Source organism: Acinonyx jubatus, chromosome X (assembly GCF_027475565.1).
Source record: "Acinonyx jubatus isolate Ajub_Pintada_27869175 chromosome X, VMU_Ajub_asm_v1.0, whole genome shotgun sequence".
Lineage (NCBI taxonomy): Eukaryota > Metazoa > Chordata > Mammalia > Carnivora > Felidae > Acinonyx > Acinonyx jubatus.
In genome coordinates, this window is record NC_069389.1 from 104,403,979 (window position 1) to 104,425,256 (window position 21,278).

Genomic DNA, 21,278 nt, shown 5'->3' on the forward strand with positions numbered 1-21,278 from the left:
ATTTGGGTTCCTATCATCTCTTGCCTGGATTATTGCAATAGTCTTCAAAATGCTCTACTTCTAGTCTTGTCCCTCTGAAATCCATCCTTCTCATAGCCAATACAGTGATTACTTAAAATTCAATCTGTTTTATGCCCTTGTCTAAAACTTAACAGCCCCCCAATGCCCACGGGAAAAAGCTCAAGTTTTTATACAACAGAGCCGTCCATGATTGGGCCCCTGTGTGACTTCTCAGTGTCATCTCCTGCTGTTCTTTAACTTATACTTTCTGCTCTATCAGTAGCTGGCTGCTTGTTTCACTGCACCAAACGTGCTGTTTCATACCCTTGTGTCTTTGCTTATGCTGTGTTTTACTTGAATTCTCTTCACTTACCACTAATCTAGTGTATCCCTCTTCATTCCATAAAATCTCCCATTCTATAAGAGCTCCTCCTCCAGGAAGCCTTCCCTGAAACCATCACTATACAGGGCATGCTTCCTAGTAATTCCCAAAACACATTATGCCTATCTTTCTTAGTCCACATCTATGTGTTACAATCATCTGTTCATGTTTCTGCCTAAATACTGTTAGCCCCTGGAGGTCAGGGCCTGTGTGTTATTTACACACACAGGGTACTTAATACATACATTACATCTCGTTAATAGCTTATCCATAAACCTATTTCCACCTCCGCTGCCTATGGCTCCTTATAGAAAAGTGGGCTTATCCCTATCAAAGGTCAATGCCACCACCTGTGCTCTGGATCCCATCTACTCTGGGCTTTGCTCCTTCTGATAACCGTTTCCTCTCTACTGTAACACTGTCATTAGTTTACAAACATACCCTAGTACCCCCACATTAACAAATATGAAACATAGCACAAAAAACCCCCCAAACCCTCCCTGGACCCCACAAATGCCCTCCAATAACTGCTCCTATTACTTAGGCACTCACCTTTGTAAAGTCTAACAATATTTCCCATGTGGATGTAATCTCTAAATTATCTTACTATCTTGAATAATATACATTTGTCAGTCTCTTGTCATCAGTAATCCCAAGGAAATGTTAGTGTGGAAAAACTATGTTTAGTTTCTATGTTTAGTTGGGATGCTACTCTAGGCTTTGAGATTAGTGTTTTCCCCAGGAAGAAACACTAAGCAGTGAAGACTGGCAATATTAAACCTAAAATGACTTGATCATTTTTTGATGAACTACAATGGCAGGAGAGACGTAAATGGTCGTGGGAATACAGGTTACCATACTTGCCGCCCACATGGAACTTGACAAGGGAAGTAGCGTGTTAGCTCACCTTCTTCCCAGTGAGGACAGCCACACCACCATTCTCAATGTGAGGCAGGTCCTGAGCAGAGACATAGAAAGAAGGTGGCTGGAAATAAATGCTGTACAAAGAGGAAGGGAGAAAATGTTATAAGCATCCGGAACCGCTATCAACTTCCCCCATAGCCTTAGTAAAATTGTTCTCATCATGAAAAACTTTCAGGAACATTTTCCAGAGTAAGTTTCCAAGACCACTAAATCTTAGTTGTGTCTTATACAGAGATATTTTATTTTTTAAGTTTGTTTGTGTGTTTATTTATTTAGACAGCACGAGCGGGGAAGGAGCAGAGAGAGAGGGAGAGAGAATCCCAAACAGGCTCTGCGCTGTCAGCACAGAGCTGGACACGGGACTCGAACTCACAAACCATGAGATTACAACCTGAGCCAAAATCAAGAGTCAGACGCTTAACCAACTGAGCCACCCAAGCGCCCAGTACACAGATGTATTTTAGGACAGCAGTTCTCAACTGGGTGCAATTCTGCCCCCTCAAGGACACTTGGCAATGTCTAGAGGCATTTTTGGCTGGAACAGCTTAGGGGGAGGGATGCTTTTGGTATCTAGTGGGAGATGCCAGGGATACTATTAAACATCTTATAATGCACCAGCCCCCACAGCAAAGAATTATCCAGACCTAAATGCCAATTATCCAGACCTTAGCCAATAGGCTGAGAAACCCCGCTCTGGATTTAGGCTCATTTCAAAATTAGAACAGGAAGACCACCCAAGGAGCTGGTATTCACACATCCACGCAAATAAGTTGTCTAGAACGGCTGGTCAATGGACAGCTACATCTAGCTCCTGAGAGGATTTTGCCTCAAATAGCAGACATTAGCTATGAGATATTAATTAACGGGTGGCTAACATAACTGACAGCACGCATCCTGCTTGAGAACAGAACATGATAATGAGGGTGAGGGAGGTAGGTAGATTTGTAAAATTTAGTCTAGTATCAACACAAACACTAATGAGAAAAACATTGGAACCCCAAAGCAGTACTGGAATCAAGAAGTCCATGGAGTCCCTTAGAAGGAAAAGGCTTCAGGACCTGTATTTCCAAGTCTTTCATGCAAACATTTTAATAAAGAGGTTCTTCCTTACGGCATTCCCACAGTTCTGAAACCCTGCTAGGGCATCAAAGAAAATGCCAGAGAACAGTGGCTTTCTTTTACTTTTCTGGGAGACACCTAGGGAAGTGTCATGTAAGGAGGGACAACAGTGGCCAGGCCGATCTTCACTGTAGAAGCCTAACAGAAAGGTCCCGGAGATAGGAGCAGTAGTACTTCAGAGGCCAACACTACAGCTTTACTTGTTGGCAGATCTCATGACAGAATCCAGGCCTCCTGCCACTGTATCCTGTTGCCTCTGAGCTGTGCCAAGCGTGTACCACATCAGACTCCGCTGTGCAGCCACGTCGTCTCTCCTATGTGCTGCACAAGGCTCTGTGCAAAATCCTGGCCCATTCCTTATGCTTAGCTGAAGTTGCTAGTCAGGCCCATTTTACATAAGTGAACACACCTTCTCTCTTTTCCATTCCACTGTCTGAATCGCAGCGTCTTTGTGACATTTGGATCGTCTGAAAACCACAGCTCTTTTGAAAGAGGAGGTCGCATGTATGGCAGCTCTGGATCTTCAGACACAATCAGTACCTTTAGGTATAAAATAATAATACTTATCAGAGCCAGGTCATTTAAGAGGCAGATGTCAACGTGTTCACACGGGCTAAGGGCCTGCAGACCACACCCTCCATGCCAAGCAAGACTGTGCGCCTCACCCTGGCCCCTGGATCCCGAGCCCGGATGGATCTGGCCGCAGCAAAGGCAGCAGTGCCTCCTCCGATGAGAAGGAACGGAACATGACTTGGTACCCTGACTTGAGGAACTGGTTCTCCTTCTGGAGCTGCAGGCAACAGACCAGACAGGGTTAATTTTCTGGAAATCTCAGATGAGTCCTTGCCACTATTAAAAAAGAAAATCAGCTTGCACTTGTCTCAACCCTTTACGTGAGGCTAGCAAAATACTGTACCTACGTTAATCTTGACAAACATCACAGCCACCTGATGGGACAGGAAAAACAAGTATCTCTTTCATTTCATAAGTGAAAAATAGCCCCTGAAGAGGTGACTGATTTGGCCAATGTTGTTCATTCATTAAGTCTGTCGGAACTAGAACCTAGCTTAATGTCTAGCTATTGGAAATATGTTAGAAAGCTTCTGGGGCACCTGGATGGCTCCGTTGGTTGGGTGTCTGACTTTGGCTCAGGTCATGGTCTCATGGCTCGTGAGTTCAAGCTCCACACTGTCAGCTGTGCTGACAGCTCAGTGCCTGCAGCCTGCTTCGGATTCTGTGTCTCCCTTTCTCTCTGCCCCGCCCCTGCTCGTGTTCTGTCTCTCAAAAATCAATACATTTAAAACATTTTTAAAAAAAGAAAGCTTCTGCTCTTTCCATTCACTTCCTACTGACCAACAAGAAATATCAAGTTCAGGGGCGCCTGGGTGGCTCAGTCAGTTGAGCATCTGACTTCGGCTCAGGTCATGATCTCACAGTTCGTGGGTTCGAGCCCCTCATCAGGCTCTGTGCTGACCGCTTGCTCAGAGCCTGGAGCCTGCTTCAGATCCTGTGTCTCCTTCTCTCTCTGCCCCTCCCCCGCGCACGCTTTGTCTGTGTTTCTCAAAAATAAATAAATGTAAAAAAAATTTAAAAAAGAAGAAATATCAAGTTCAGTTTCAGCTTTTGTTAGCAATAAAGGGGGGGAAACTCAGCAGGCCAGTTGGGAATTATTATACAGTGTTCAGAAATAAGGAGGTGTTGCTGAAGAAAGTGATGTAAATCGCCCACCCAGAGTTGTAGGACTTATTAAAGGATTAAAACATTCCTCTCTGAAAACTCAGACCAGTCATGGGGATGCAGCTGATTGCTAGGGCTATATGTTATAGGGAAACAAATGTATCTTTTAACAAATAGAAAACTCCAAAGACTCTAACGGGGAACAAAACAGACCAAAAGAATTTCGTCATCAAAAAAAAAGGCTTTCATGTCTTTTCCAAAAATTTTCCTCACCAAGCTTGCCTTTGTAATTTAAAGCTTGCCTTTTAAGAGTCTAATATAAAGAAAAATAACCAACCAACATAATCATCATTAATAACTATTCTCAAACCCAAATTCCAGTCAAATACTTTAATAAATTACTCCCATGTCTGGGGTAATTCCATAGTTTTTAGAATCTTACCAACTCATAGCATCGTCCTGTCTATAAGACATCTGCAAAGCACAACACCCAAACTGTTTTTAACTTGCCCTTCACATACTGAGCCTCAAATGATACTCACCAGGTGACGTGGCCATTTTCTGTTTCTCTTCTGGTGTTAGCCCTAACCCTGACATTCTTTCATTATATCTTTTTTGGTCATCTTTTATAGTCTTGTAGGCCTGCAGATCCAAACATGGAGAAAATTTATTTTATCATAAAGTCAGCTCACACCGTAAGTAATATCAGTATTTTTCAATTAAATGAGAAGCTTTTGTCTACATGAAGTAAGTTCTTCTATGTTAAAATCATTAAGGCAAAATGACTTTCTCAAGAAAAAAAAATACTGAGCCACACTGGCCTAGAAAGGCTACAGGTAAGCAGATGAAAATGTTACATTTTCAAATTTCCTTAGGCTCTGGGGTGCCTGGGTGGCTCAGTTCGTTGAGCATCTGGCTTTTGACCTCAGCTCAGGTCATGATCTCACAGTTCATGGGTTCAAGCCCTACATCAGGCTCTACACTGGCAGTGTTGAGCCTGCTTGGGATTCTTTCTCTCTCTCTCTCAAAATAAACTTTAAAAAATTTCCTTAGGCTCTATGTAAAGAATTTTCCTTATATTTAAGTCTGAAGGTACAGCTAAAGAAAAAAAGAAAATCATTTTATACTAGAAGAATAAAATGCTAAACTTTATAAAAGGGGTTTTGGACCATGCTGGATACTAGTTGTGAAACCAAGCTATACGGTTTTGGGTACGAAGTTGGGACATTAAGTTTTCCAGGTAGATGTCCCAAGTTTTTCTGGGTACTCAGATAATGCCCTGAAACATGACTCCCTGTATCCTAGTCTTCTAGAGTAACTAATCTTTCCCTCAATGGTCTCTCCTTTTTTTGACACTCAGATATTTACCAAGGGTGAAACACCCTGCTTAATCACCTATTTCAAATATACTATCTTTTCTAGCTGTTCAACTTGAAAAAGAGTCCCTTAACATTATGACTAGATTTTTTTTTTAATACAGCATCAGAGTTTGTTGGAGATGTTTTTTTTAAATTGGCAAGAATGATTTATTTTAATTACAACACACTTTTGCTCTTTTGTACTCCACAGGCTCAACAAGACAGAAATTTAAGTGATTTATGTCAACTGAAATCCTAGGTTATTAATTAATTGGAGGAGAAAGTAAGGGCAATAAGAAGAAGTGTCATAAGACATGTCCTAAGAATATGTCTATGAGCCCCTTTACAGAGCAGCCCATTAGGCAATGGGCTGTAATGAGGAACCTATACTCTGAGATCTGGGCTTAACATTCATTAGCCTGGGAACATCTAACATATGATATGAATGGGTTAGAAAATTAAGTACTGTATGTTAAAAGAAAATGGCTAGTCCTTGAATTTACCACTAAATTCATCAAATTAATACACTGAATTCAACTAACATTAATTTCAGGAAGAAAGTTTTTACCTTACCCGCACCTAAAAAGTTATTTCTTTTAAGAAAGGGAATTTTACCAAAAAGATGGCTTAAGCTGGTCAACATGAGTGAATAGAAATGCGTCATGCTCAGACAGAGAGGAACATCCAAAAATAGCCTAGGCTCTCTTACACCTCCTAATGGTTTCACACATGAGGGGTAGAGCAGACCAAGAAATATCTTGAGGTTTAGTGGGGTTTGTCATATATTTATGTACACATATATTTATGGATCTAGCTTTTAATATCCTGATACAAAAATGTGTACAGACATTCTAAATAAAAATTTACTTTTCCCCCAAGTACTGCTGTATTCCTAGTTTGCACAAATTTGCAATTATCGACATGAATACATGTCAGGTTAAGAAAAACTACAGATTTGGGGTGCCTGGGTGGCTCAGCTGGTTGAGCATCCGACTTCCACTCAGGTCATGATCTCGTGGCTCATCAGTTCGAGCCCCGCATCGGGCTCTGTGCTGAGGGCTCAGAGCCTGGAGCCTGCTTTGGATTCTGTGTCTCCCTCTCTTTGTGCCCTCCCCCACTCACTCTGTCTCTCTCTCTCTCAAAAATAAATAAACATTAAAAAATTTTTAAAAAACTACAGATTTGTGAAAAATATCACTGGAGACAACTTTTTTTTTTTTAAGGTTTATTTACTTACTTTGAGAGAGAGAGAGCGAGCATGAGTGGAGAAGGGGCAGAGATAAAGGGAGAGAGAGAGAATCCCAAGCAGGCTCTATGGTGTTATTATGGAGCTCAACTTGGGGCTTGATCCCATAAACCACGAGATCATGACCTGGGTCGAAATTAAGTCAGATGCTTAACTGACTGAAATACCCAGGCGCCTCTGGAGACAACTTTTCTAAACAGATTAATATGTTTATTTTCCTTAAAGAAATTTGAAAGGAAAAAGATCATTTTCTACGGCAATATGATTTTACTAGTTGAACAAGTTGGGCAAAGGGCCCCAATACTAAATCTCATTAAATATTCTAAAGGCCACGTTAGCTCTGCTCACTGATAAGTAACAGGACTGAGATTAGGAGATCTGCCTGTTATCCTAGACAAAGTCACTAGAGCAGGAGGAGGAATGCCCACATCCACGCCCATTAGGAGTTCCTATTTGCAATCTAAGTCGAGGAAGCACTGTTCAAATCAGTACTTTTCAAACTGAGGTTGCAGCCCATTAGTGGGCTGTACAATCAGTTCGGTAAGGTTCTAATCAGCATTACAGAAACAAATAGAAGAGAATAAAACTATCAGAGTATATCACACCTACTAGGTATTATTTTGAACTTTGTTTGAATTTTATGTATGTATAGTAACATAATGGGTTGCAAGATAAAATACATTTCTTTCTGTGGATCGTGGTAAAAAATGTAAAAACAACTGGTTTAAAGTACAGACCCCAAACAAACATTTCAGAAAAGTTTCTGCTCCCTTACTTTTGGAGGCTGGAGTCGGGGGAAGGGAAAGAGCTCCCAACTCAGGAGTCACTAAAGTAGTATCTGTACCTAAATCAGGAACATTTCCTCATGTGCGAGAAAAAAAATTATGAAGGAACGCCATTGTGGACTGAATGTCTGTGTCCCTCTCAAATTCCTATGTTGAAGCCCTAACTCCCAATGTGATGGTATTTGGAGAGGAGACATTTGGGAGGTGATAAAGGTGAAATAAGGGTAGGGCCTTAATCCGACAGGGCTAGTACCCTTATAAGAATAAGAGACTCCAGAGCTCATGCGCTCTCTCTCTCTCTCTCTCTCTCTCTGTGCTATTTTGTTACAGCAGCCAGAGCAGACTCATACAAACACTAAATAACTTATAGCTATATCTCATCAAATCTAAATAACTTACAGCTATATCTCATCAAATCTGAATTCCGATTTTAAGTTAACAGTTCTTGTGAGACTAAGACCAGTTTCAGAGGATAAAAATCTAAGCTGCCTGAGATCACATTTTAAATTATTTAAAACCTAATATAAAACCTTACAGAGGGGCGCCTGGGTGGCGCAGTCGGTTAAGCGTCCAACTTCGGCCAGGTCACGATCTCACGGTCCGTGAGTTTGAGCCCCGCGTCAGGCTCTGGGCTGATGGCTCGGAGCCTGGAGCCTGTTTCCGATTCTGTGTCTCCCTCTCTCTCTGCCCCTCCCCCGTTCATGCTCTGTCTCTCTCTGTCCCAAAAATAAATAAAAAACGTTGAAAAAAAAATTAAAAAAAAAACATAAAAAAAAAACCTTACAGAATAGTTCAATAACAGTTGCAGGTAGACAAAAGCTTATCATTTAACCTGAAAGCACTATAATTAGCTTTACTATTACCAGTGTTGGATAAACACAGAGGGCAATGAGGCATTTAAGTGAATGGCTTAAGAGGAACTTGTGCTTCATAGATATTTCCAGGGCAAGAGAAAGCAACAGTGAATGGCCCCTGTCTTGTGGCCTGGCATCAAGAGGTTTGCCTGGCCAGCTCTGTGAAGGCCATCCAACTCTGGTACAGCAACATAAACCAGAGGCTTATAAGGTTTCAGTTGTTACAAACATATCAGATGCAAACACTTTAAATCCAGTTTTGAATGAATGAGGTGGAACTGATGGCAAATGCTGAGAGCTAGGAAATGGAAAAGGTAAGGCTCAGAGGGTAGTATCTCAATTATGAATGAGAGGCATTTATGAAAACAGTCTACACAAATGTGTTAGCTTGTACCACTTCAGCCACTAGTTTGACCAAATTAGAGATTACAAAAGGGACACTGCCAAATGAATTTACTTTGAAATAGAGGCTGGGGGTGGGTGGGGCAAATACTGTAATTCTGTGGCTTTTCTGGACCTCCTCAGAAGCATTCAATAAAATGCCTTTTCACAATAAAAGTCAGGTTGATCATTTCTGACAAAACACAAAAATTATGTTTTACCTAAAATGATCTAAAATGGATGGTATTCAAGTTCCTTTTGCTTGCTTATTCAATGTTTACTGTTTGAGACTATCTTGTTAGGTCTGCAGCACTGAAGCACAATATAATTTAGCATCTTAAAAAAGAATTATGAACTTGGCAAAAGTTTCAAAGAAAGGGTTAATGAGAAGGATCTATAATAATTAAATGTATGATAGCTTTAGATACATCTGGTAGGGCTTCAACAGTTTGAAAGATGAGATCTGAGGGCTCCCTAGTGACTGACAATGTCCCTTTGATGAATACCTAGAAAGCACATGCTGTGAATACTTCACTGTATTCTAATGGATCAAGTTTTCATTAGTGCCATGGTCTCACCCACCCTACCCCGAAATATATTTTAGTGTAAGCATCTTACATAATAAACTCCTGCCCCAGTGACTGTCGCTCCTACAATTAAGAAGTATACTAGGCTGCTGCCATCTTTCACGGGAGCACCTGTAGACGCTAGTGATCTAGAAGGGGATCCTAGGTGATGACACTGCACAACTGTAGGTAAAGATAGGGCCAAGAAAGAAACAAAAGGAAATAGAAAAAGCACTAAGTATTAATGAAGAAGCATTCAACACAAAGGCAGGGAAGGATTTTTGGTAACCCTGTGCTAAAAAAGAAAAAAAAAACATGCTGCTCCAGGACTGGAGAAGAATGTGTCCTTCCTCAAAGTCTGTTATCAGAGTTCACCTATTTCTTATTCTGAGTCAATTCACAACTGCAAAAACTGTCTATTGGTCTATTGGTGCATTTGGGAGTCAGGTCAGTCAATCTAGGTAACTTCAAGTAATTTTCACACCCCTTTTTTATAACCTAGTGACCAAGGAACAAAGATAATTTCACTGTCTTACCAGTGTGGAAAGAACCATACACCGTATGTATGTGCCATACACCGTAATGGCATCCAAAATTTGCTCTTGGGGAGTGAAACAGCTTCCTTCAATCAAGGGTGATAGTAGGTGTTATCTAAGTTGGTTCACTCAACCTTACGTGATCCAACTTTAGACTGATCTGCTTAGTCACAGTAAACCCTGCCAAGTTAAAAAAAAGAAAAAACACCTATGGAATAATTCCTCTGTGACCAACAAAGCTGATCAGAGTTCATTTAAGGAGATAGAATTGTGTTAATACTACATAGCATTTAAAACCATATTTCTCACCTCACACAAATTCCGTTCTAAAAGTGGAGATACTAGGCCTACTTCTATAATTGAGTCTTTGGGTGAGATTCAGGGACAGTTTTCCTTTTAGGAACATTTAATAGTTTGGATTGAAAGCTGTTGTTGTTTTTTAATGTCTATCCAAAGCTGAGGACAACACTGAATATTTGACAAATGAGTCAAAATCAAATATTGTGCTAAGGAGCTGCAATGAGTTCTGACCTATTCACAGGTTAGTGTGTCATATCTAAGAGAAAAGGTACAATTTTGTGGATTAGTCAAATCTAAGAAAACGCAGTGGCTTTCAAGTAATGAGTAAAAAGACAAGTGAAAAGAGCAAAGCTAATCAACATGAGATTAAATTTCAGTCATTCCCATGTTGGCTTTCACAGGATGTTAGATAGTAGGCACTTTAAAGAAGGCTTTTTGGAAATTTTTGCAAAAGGAGAAAGGGGAGTTAGTTGCAGAAGTGTTAAAGCAGGGGAGTACTGAGTCTACTAATGGGAGCTGTCTGGCAGCTTCTTTACACACGCTGCTTTTCTACTTACATATGCACCAGCTCCTATTGTTGATAAGCCCACCATAAGGACTAACACAGAATTATCGATTTTGCCCCCTGATGCACCAGAGCTAGCCATTTGTCTTGTCATCTGGAGTTCTAGAGGAACATGCCATCGCTGGAACAAGTTGCCTGAGGAACACAATTCATTAAGACACACACACATACAAAAATAAAATAGTTAATACACGTTTATGACTACAGGTCAATGCACTGTAGAAGTCAAGACTTACTGCCCACTGGGCTGCATGATGTTACTGTTCAATGACCAAGAAAAAAATAATTAAAACTGTACGAATACTATAGATACTGAATCCTCAAACTTAAATTGGAGACTTTAGGAGTATAACTGAATGCTGCCCAGGGAAGAAATTTACAGCTTACAGAAAAGATAATGAAAAACCAACAGGCAGTTCATCAAACACTACTACTACTCTCTTCACATCCTCATCACAAATGAAGTAAACACAGAGAGGTGACTGAATAGATACAAAAAGTGAACTACAGGCTACCTGGGACATTCATTGGAACCACCACTTAAGGAATAATCTAAATGGCTGGCTCGAATCCTGCACAAAATAAGAAAACCCCACAACATAATCGAACCTGGACACAGTTCAGTCTTTCATGAAAGGTAATGTGTCCTGGAAGATGGAAATGCTAAAGCACAAAATAAGAAAAAAAATTAAGTGGATTTATCTTCTCCAAAGAACTAAATAATTTCAGATTATAAAATATTTTCTAGAATGACAAAATTTTAAATATCCATCAACTACTTGGCTGTTAGTCCTCCAAAATAATATAAATATTATGTTGATGTAAAACTCTGTATATCCATGTAATTACCTGAGGAATATAACAACTCTCATACACGGAAATGAAGGAAGGTGTCAGAACCTTCTCTGCTTCTGATACTCCTCATGTTGACTACCGACCTAGAGCAGGGGTTTGGAAACTTTTTCTGTAAAGGACCAGATAGCAAATATTTTCAGCCTTGCAGGCCATACAGTCTCTGCTGATGTTGCACAAAAGCAGCCACAGGCAAGATATAAATGAATGGGTATGGCTGTTTTGTAATAAAACTTTATGGGCACTAAAATCTGAATTTTAAATAATTTTTGTATGTCACCAAATAGTATATTTTTAATTTTTTTCAGCTATTTAAAAAATGCAAAAATCAATCTTAGCTCAAGGGGCATACCTACAAAAGCATGTGGGTTTGGCCTGTGGGCTGCCATTTGCCGATGCTGATCCTGATCTAGGGCAGTGGTTCTAAAGCTTGAGCGTGCATCAGAATCCATTGGAGGGATTGTTAAAACACAGATGGCTAGACCTACCCCCAGTTTCTGAGTCTGGAGATCTGGAATGGGGACTCAAGAATTTGCATTTCTAACAGGTTCTTAGGTGATGCTTATGCTGCTGGCCTGCACTTTGAGAGCCAATGGTCTAGAGGCAGATAGATCTATTCCTGGTCTGACCAGGCTTTGAAAGACAAACAGAATGGGCATTGGTTGTAGCATTTCATAGTAGAAATATGGAGCTTTCCTCCTTGCTACCACAATTTCAGGGCACAGAAAAGTAAAAACAGAGTCTGTAGTCTCTTACCTGAAATCCTCGGGAAACTGTATTCCAGAGCTCAGAATTGTTTGGTTTTAAGTATATAATACAGATACCATACCGTAAATAACACTCAGCACAGTGAGGGGCAGCAACCCACAGTCACACACATTAATGTTTCCCTGACAAAGCTGACTGAGTGGGATGAACAAAAGATTTAATAAGTAGCCTTTCTCTCCAGTTCAGGTCAGGTTTCACTGGCAAATGAGTTACAAAAATCTGATTTTTTGAGTCCTATTTTGATTTCTGAATTACAGATAAGAGACTATAAATCCACACCCATAGAAGTGAAAATGTATTTTTCTTTACTGTTTTTATTTCTTACCTGCTTTAGAATCCTTCATTGCCACATGAAATAAAATGGTTTATATTTGGAAATAACAAATCATGAAAATAAAAACATGCAGGGGTGGAGAAGCTTATCTCAATCTGGGCAAGCTTTTGAATTTCAGAAACCCATAGAATGATTAAGCACCAGAAGCAGAAACTGACAACTCTCAGAGCTTAGAAAATGAAACTGGGTAGAAAGAGTTCCACACGGTTTAGTTCAATGAATTTAGTTGTGTTCCCCACTTCCACCATAAGTTTATTTATTGAAAATAAGTGGCTTTTTAAAAAATTCCGATTATCCCTCTAGAAGATCCTAAATCCAGATATAACAAGTTTGTTTTAAGGTAATGATACTAGTGTTTATTCTGTTTTTGCTAGCTTTTCACAAACTGATAAAACTAAGAGTGTAGATTTGGTAAAGTTCAGCAGTTTTTGCCTTGATTTGCCAAAAAAAAAGACACTTAGAAGTAAATTGAGTTTTTAAAAAGTCAATTGGTTAACATTTAAACTACTGCCTGAAAATAAATGTAATATACTATTATTAATAAACCATTTTTACATACCTACCAACTGATTTTAATTTTGTAAGAGGTGTTAAGTATTGGATGGATGTTTATATTCTCCCATCCCCAGTCTTCTTTTACCCACAAAATCACTCCCACACCTCTCCCCCATAGCTTCAAAATTTTAGGAAATTTTACATCATGACTAAACATGTCTTTTCACTTGTCCTGCCAAAGTGGGAAGCCAACTTACTCCTTGCCTTTTCATTACAACACCAGTCTGAGATTTTCTGCAATCAGACCACACAGAGAGGTAGCACTTCCTTCCTCATACTTGGGATTCAATTTTTTTACTTGATACATTTATATTATGATTGCCATTGTAGCAGTAATTAGCACCTCTATCACATAATTATCATTTCTTTTTAGTGGTTGGAATAATTAAGATCTAGTCTCTTAGCAAGTCTGATTATAATATTGTTGTCTATATTCACTATATTGTTCAAGGATTCAATTCTTGGGGGCGCCTGGGTAGTTTAGTTGGTTAAGAATCCAACTCCAGCTCAGGTCATGATCTCATGGTTCCTGAGTTCGAGTCTCACGTTGGGCTCTGTGCTGACAGCTCAGAGCCTGGAGCCTGCTTCAGATTCGATGTCTCCCTCTCTCTGCCCCTCCCCCTCTCATTCTCTCTCTCTCTCTCTCTCTCTCTCTCTCTCTCAAAAATAAATATTAAAAACAAGGACCCAATTCTTGAATTGTTGTTACAATTGTATTTAGTGCCTAACACATAGTAGGTGTTTGCTCAATAAATATTTGTTGTATTAATGAAGGAAGGAAGGAAACACAAATTCTTTCCAATTCTATGGTAATGACTGAACAATTTGAAGAAGTCTTTGCAAATAAGTTTTAGCCAGATCTGAACATAGGGAAAGGGAAGGAAAAATCAGATAAAAACAGAGAGGGAGGAAAACCATGAGAGACTTTTAATTCAGAGAACAAACTGAGGATTGCTGAAGGGGAAGTGGCTGGGGGGGGGGTTGGCTAAGTGGGTGATGGGCATTAAGGAGGGCACTTGTTGAGATGAACACTGGGTCTTTTTTTTTTAAACAATTTTTATTTTTATTATTTTTAATTTTTTTAATGTTTATTTATTTGAGAGAGAGAGAGAGAGAGAGAGAGAGAGAGTGAGAGAGCGAACATGAGGAGAAGAGTCAGAGAGAGGGAGACACAGAATGTGAAGCAGGTTCCAGGGTCCGAGCTGTCAGCACAGAGCCAGTTGTGGGGCTCAAACTCACGAACCATGAGATCATGACATGCACCAGTCATAGGCTTAACCAACTGAGCCACCCAGGTGACCCTGAGCCCTGGGTCTTGTATGTAAGTGATGAATAACTGGGTTCTACTCCTGAAACCAATACTACACTGTATGTTTACTGACTTTAATTTAAATAAATAATAATAATAATAAATTAGTAAGCTCTTAGTAACTACAACTACAGACTAGCATTAGAATAGTACCTAAATTGGCAAGTTCATTTCTGTAGATTTTATAATCTCGTTTTCCATACTCCCAGAAAGTGTTTTCTAGAAACACATCCACATAATTGAGGCACCTGGAATCTCAAATAATTAAGAGGTCTATATGCTCTTGAGTCTTATTTTCTGAATGTTAAACTGATTTTTCTGACATGGATAAAACACAAGACAGGACAAGCTACGCGGTCTGTCCACTGTAGCCAGGTATCTCTTTATAAGGAATGCGACAACTATTTCCCTTTATCAACTCCCCCCCTTTCTTTAGCATAAACCCTTGCTGTTATTTTAGACGAATCATAGTAATAATAACTACAGTGCAGTGTGAACCACTCTGAAGAAAGGCAACAGAGGAAAAATGATTTAGAGGACAAAAAAAAGAAATCTAACTCTGTTCTACAAAGTTAAGTCCTTCACAGTACTAGGGCTCTGCCACTGAGAATTTACCACGTGCCAGAGACTGTACAAAGCACTGAGGACACAAAAATAAATAGGACATAATCCCTGGCCTCAGGTAGTGCAGTAGTATAGGAGGGACAATGGCTGCCACTATTCTGAGTATCAGAAAATGGGATTAACACAAATCACAAGAGACTCAAAGTTGCTCAGTCTGTTTTCTTTAAACCTTAAAACAGTATTTCCCAAATTTGCCTGATCGTAAGAATTACATCAAGGGGCCTGTTAAAATATAAATCCCCAGGGGTTTCTCCAGGACATTCTCATTCAGTAGGCGTGGGGTCAGCCCTCTTTGATTTACAAGACCAGGCAGCTTTTGGAAACATGATCTAGAAAAAAGTTACAATATGCTGTAACTCCCTTAAAATGTTAGAAAATGCCTAGACAATATAACTTATTAACTGGATGCAGAAAAGGCTGACTTGCCAAAATTTTTCTTCTGGAAAGCTTTGCCTCAGCAGAAAAGAGTGGGGAACGGCTCATCTTCTGGGCTTCAAAAAAAAAAAAAAAAAAGTGTCATTTGGCAGTTCCCAGTAATTCTAGATCCTTGCCCACAAGGAGTCCAGTTTCCTTCTTAAGGAGGTGAGAATTCTTCTGATTAGAGAAAAATGGTTCAAACATTTGACCCTCAGGTCAAGGGTTGGTGATCAGTTTGATCACATGGGCAACACAATGTTTGGTAACCTAATAAAATACTACAGAACAGAAAATATCCATTACCTAACCTATCTGCTCCTCAGTGCTGAATGCAGACATAAAGTAGTCACCATTAACTGCCTTCAATTATTTCTGGAAAGAGGCAGAGCATCCAAATAAAGTAAATAAATAACAGCAATTATGGTTTTAAGGCAAAAGGTAACATATAATGAAAATGAATCTGACAATGGCGACAGATGTGGATGAGATCTTTCAAGGTGGGTTTAAAGTTTGGTAACATCTTGACAAAGAAATGGGGGTGGGAGGAGAAAAGGAAAAAACTAAGGGAAATTGGCATATAAATAAAGAGCGCCTCTTCTCCACCTATGCAAAAACATACGGCAGATGCTACTACTTGAAAAAGAAACCAGATTATAAACAATTAATAATAAAGCTAACGAAACAGGGTTAATTCCTAAAATTATATGATTTCTTTTTGAAATTGTAACCCCACCCCACCCATTTGTAAAGGCATATGATGTTGTACTCTGGTGCTTGGCCAAAGGACAAAGAATAAGTGTATACAAAGACGTGGATGGATATGTCAAGAAGTCAGAACATATTCTACAGCACACTGCTTTCAAACAAAATCATGCAATGGAAAAACGTCTGTATTTCTCAGTAGTTTTAACATCACCAACCACCTTCAAATATCTAATAAGTCAATTTAACATTACAAATCCATATTTATTTAATGAGAACTTTTGGTCAGACTTCAGAGTACTGGTAAAAATTGTGAGTTTTAAACAAAATAAGTACACAGAGTTTGAAAGGCTAGTGTGGATGAAAATCTTCAGCTTACCTAAGTTTCTGTGTAAATTTATGTACAGCTTACATAGAGCACTATCGTTTCAATGCATAAAACCCATACAGATAACACCATAGATGGCATATTAGTTTAAAACCTAAAGCAGAGGTTTTTAAGTTCCAAGAGCAATATGTTTTAGGATGTGCCCTCAGATACACCCATTAGGAAACGTTTTCTTGAGGCATAGCAACTGGAAAAACTTTTCAAATGCACATTTGCAAAGACTAACCATCTAAGGGAAATATTTTCCACATCTTATTTTTAAAGCACCCAGAAGGTGGTTCTGCACTGGAAAGGCCTCGAGGATAACTCCTTACATTGCAAATGTGAATGTCACCAGGTGATCATTCAAAAACAGATTTTAAAAAACCCAGCACCTCTTACAGGTGGATAATTAATTACCCCCACTAAGTTGTGCAGGTTGAAAATGAGCAAGCTCAAGACATGCCCAGATAAGTACATGGATATCTCATGCAAGGTGGGCTAAAGGAGAATCAGATGAATTCTTAATCTTTTGAGGTCAAATTTAGAAAGCAGTGTGGAGTTGTGGCAAGTGGATTAGGGGCCTAGAGACCAGCAAACTATCCTTTGCTCTACCTATTAATTAGGTATGTGACCTTGGAAAAATAATTTCACCTTTCTGTGTCTCGGTTTATTATCTATAAAATGAGTGGGTTGAACTTTACCACAAAATCCCTTCCAGCTCTAAAATTTGGGGAAACAACTTCACGGAGGACAAACACAATGTGCCCTGCAAACTGTTTCTTTGAAGAATTAAAGACCACCAAAAATTACACGGACCAGACATCTCAAATTAATTCTGAGAGGACTCTCCTGGTGTCTGGCGCACAACCGAACGGCTCCTTACTTGAACTGCGCTGCTTCTGTTTCACAGGGCGCTCAAATCTATGGATCTCATCTGGAGTTTGGAAAGTAGAGCAGGTAATATCCTCATTTACAGAAGGAACTAAGGCATCGGGCTTAAATGTCTTGTTTCAAGTCTCACAATCAGTAAATGACAAAGTCTACTTGACCTCATTGCTCTAAAAAGGCGGACTAGGGGTGGCCGGGAGGTGGCACTGGACAATACGAGACAGCTAGCTGTTCTGTCATCCCTGAATGGCAAACCCTCCTAGGAAAAGGCCTCAACCCGACTACTTGGTTCAAAGCCCTTGAAGGTCAGGTCGGCACGGCTTGTGAAACTCAGGGTTTGGATCCCGCCATTCAGAATTCACGCGGCTGTGAGTGGGTTAAGTTTTTCCCGGGGAGAAGGCAGGGGGAGGGCTGCGAGGCACAGGGAGCTTATGGAACCCTGGCCCTTGGTCTGCGAGGTCGGGGTTGCCCGGGATGGGTCAGTCACCTGGGAGCCGGTTCCGCTGCCTCGGGCCTCGGACGCACACTGTCCGCACCAAGGGCGCCAGCTTCTGCTTGAAGGCACCCGCTGCCAGGCTTCCACACCGGAACATTTCGGCAACCTCTACTTTGCACCTCCTCCTTTCCTTTCTTCTCACGGACCGACCGACGGGTCAAACACCGTGGGCCCCGGCCCGCTACCCCCAGCTCCCTTCACACGCACTCCACGCTGACTCCTCCTCCCAGCTCCGGGAGAGTATTGGACGGTTACCCAGGCCAGCTAGAGCAGAAGGGGGGGGGTGGGGGGAAAGAGCGACTGTCGGCCTACTGCGCAGGCGTAGTACTCAGCGTCGCATTGCGATTGGCTCGCACGGTGAGAGATTTGCGCATGCGCCTTGCTGCCCGCACTATTGCAAAGACCCCAGCCGGAGGTTTTTGCAAGTTTCAACGGGTTGGTGGTAAAGTGTTCCGCTGATCGAGTTTGGAAAACTGTCCAAGGAGGGAGCCGTGGAGCCACTTTGCCTGGCAGTTGTGGCCTGTGCTGCTGCCGTGGCCATAGCACCGCATTTTGTTCTGTTTTAGGCTGCTAACTACTAGGTACTAAGCCTTCCGGATTCTCTGGCTGTATTCCACTTCCAGTTTTTCCATAGGTCTGAGCCAGAGCACCTGGCTTCCCAGATTCGGAGTGGACTTCCGTCTTTTACAAATTGCTGGCACTTTCCCACCCAGTCCCTTTTTCTGCAAGTAATCTTTCCGTGCTCTCTTTCCCCATATCGTTTTTTTATATTGTGGAATTTTATGTCCTAGATGCTGTACCAGGTACTGCGGATAGTTTCCTGTTAGGACTTCTGTGCTTGAGAGCAAGGATGCTGGCAAAAAGAGTTCGTGTTTCACCGAGAAATCCTCAGCAGGACTTTAGAGTTGTGGGAGGAATAGTAGGGTGAGGGGTGGAGTGTAAATAGGTGTTTTGACTCTCCCAAATGTAAGCTGAATTAGAAATAATATTTGACTTTATGCAAAATATAAACGTGCCTTTTCCGGGGTTTGGGGTTACTTACTCATTTAGCAAGGATTTAATGAATACTTGCCACTTGGACTGTACTACCAGAGGGGCTCTGGGGCATGTGGAAAAGTATAAAGTGGTCACTAGTTAGGGAGATGACATATACTATCATTTAATTCTCACTTAGGTAATAAGAATGACTAATTCAGAGCCAGAGCAAGAGAAACTGTATGGGATGGAGTAGCTACGGAAGGACTTAATGCAAGTGGTTCTTGAAGTGTGTCTGGAAGGATAAGTAGTAAAATTCAAATAGTGGAGGAGGAGGAATGATATTTCAAAGGGTTAATACATTGGGACCAAAGGTAATAATTTTAGTGGTTAAGCGCTCCTTGACTTTGGATCCAGTCTTCCTAAAGGTTGAATCCTGCCTCTACCACTTGGGCAAATCACTTAATTGTGCCTCACTTTCCTCACCTACCAATCTCATAGGGTTGTTGTTTTGAAGATTAAATGAACTAATATTTGTAAAGTATTTTAAAGGAAGCACCATGCTGTTTAAAAGGCTCAGAGGTATAAAACAAGCAAACCCCAGCATATTTTCAGGGGACAACTGCCTCAAATACCTACTAGGAAGTAGATAAGGACAGGCTAACATGGTGGGACCAGATGTGACCTGGCAAGAGTTTGGCGCTAATCTTGTAGGTGATGAAGTTATTATTATTATTTTGTATTTGAGAGAGAGAGAAAGAGAGAGAATCTTAACCAGGCTCCACGCTCAGTGTGGAGCCCGACATGGGCGCTTGATTCCACAACCTTAGGATCATGACCTAAGCTGAAAGCAAGAGTCTGATGCTTCAACCAACTGAGCCACCCAGGCGCCCCTAGAGAGAGAGAGAGAGAGTATTTTTTTTTTTAAAGATGTGTATTCATTTTTGAGAGACAGCATGAGCGAGGAGTGGGAGAGAGAGGGAGACACAGAATCTGAAGCAGGCTCCAGGCTCAGAGCTGTCAGCACAGAGCCCAGTGCAGGGCTCGAACTCACAAACCATGAGATGATGACCTGAGCCAAAGTCTGACACTTAACCAACTGAGCCATCCAGGCGCCCTGAGAGAATCTTAAGCAGGTTCCACACTCAGCTCAGAGCCTGATGCACGGCTCAATCCCACAACTCTGGGATCATGATCTGAACTGAAATCAAGAGTCAGATGCTCAACCAACTGAACCATCGAGATGCCCCTATTGTTTTTAGTGGAATAGGGATAGAGAATGAAATTACAAAGGCCTCGTTTTTGGAAGTTTAACCAAGGAAGCAGGCTTAATTGGGGGAAAATAATCCAGGGTTGCCTTATTCATTAAAAATAATTTTCAGAAGTGCAGGCAATGGGTGACTTTTTACCTAGGACTGCTTTGGGGGATAAATATTGAAAATACCAATTACACAATAGGTCGTTAAAATTGTTTATATTTATTTAATACATTAAATGCCTAACATTGATATTTATTGCTATTTCTAAGAGCCAATAACAATAATAAATATGGAATACAAAATCATATCTGTTGGTGACAGAGGCTTTGGAAAACAGTGTCAAACTGATGATCAGGTACCTATGAAAACAGCTGGGTGTATTTGAAAGTCAATCATTTAATAATGCACAACTAACACAAAGAAAAGGTGCTGTATAGCACATTTATTTTTGCAATAGATGCAATGAGGTACTTTAAAAATCTCTTTAATGAAAAATTATATTTCATCATTTTTTTTTGCAAAAGCAATACACACACAACAACCTTACTTCCAAAACATAAGTGGAATTTCCCCCCAAATCTCACCCCACAGAGGTAACAAACGCTCTTTATTAGGGTATGGAGCCCATTTTGAGATACCATAATGCCAGAAATCAATGTTTCTACCTTACAAATATATAAGCTCTCAGACATAGTGACAAGTTTTTGGTGGAAGCACACATGTAAATAGTCTTAGGAGGATGTAACGTTTTTATATCCCTCAGAAAGTGAGCACTGATTCTGGCTGTGAGTTGGCAGAGCTCCTTTCCACTCTACCTACTGGGGTATGACTAATTAATACTTACTCCCCTAACCCCCTGTTTTATAGCTACTCTTCTGTAGATAATGTTCACCAAGAGCATTACAAATGCAGAAGAGAATAATGCAGGAAACTATTATTTCTATATCAGCCAATCAAAAAAACAAAATACTGCACATGAAGATTGCTATTCACACTGTACAATAATAATTGGTATTCATAATGATGACCTTGGATT

The 21,278-nt window shown here is 40.5% G+C and overlaps 1 protein-coding gene across 2 annotated transcripts in view; it reads right to left on the reverse strand.

Moving 5' to 3' along the window:
• AIFM1 (apoptosis inducing factor mitochondria associated 1) overlaps window positions 1–18,269 on the reverse strand; it is a 33,257-nt gene extending 14,988 nt beyond the window's left edge. The window contains exons 1-6 of one of the 2 annotated variants that reach the window (XM_027054233.2): window positions 18,000–18,269; window positions 9,345–9,475; window positions 4,645–4,744; window positions 3,091–3,215; window positions 2,835–2,965; window positions 1,290–1,380 (exon numbers count right to left, since the gene is read on the reverse strand). In XM_027054233.2, coding sequence (XP_026910034.1) covers window positions 1,290–1,380; window positions 2,835–2,965; window positions 3,091–3,215; window positions 4,645–4,744; window positions 9,345–9,475; window positions 18,000–18,105 — 684 coding nt within the window. In that variant the 5' untranslated portion in view covers window positions 18,106–18,269. Of the gene's footprint in view, window positions 1–1,289; window positions 1,381–2,834; window positions 2,966–3,090; window positions 3,216–4,644; window positions 4,745–9,344; window positions 9,476–10,685; window positions 10,829–17,999 lie in introns of both variants that reach the window. The other variant, XM_027054232.2, reaches the window with a different exon arrangement.
• Window positions 18,270–21,278: the final 3,009 nt, after the last annotated feature.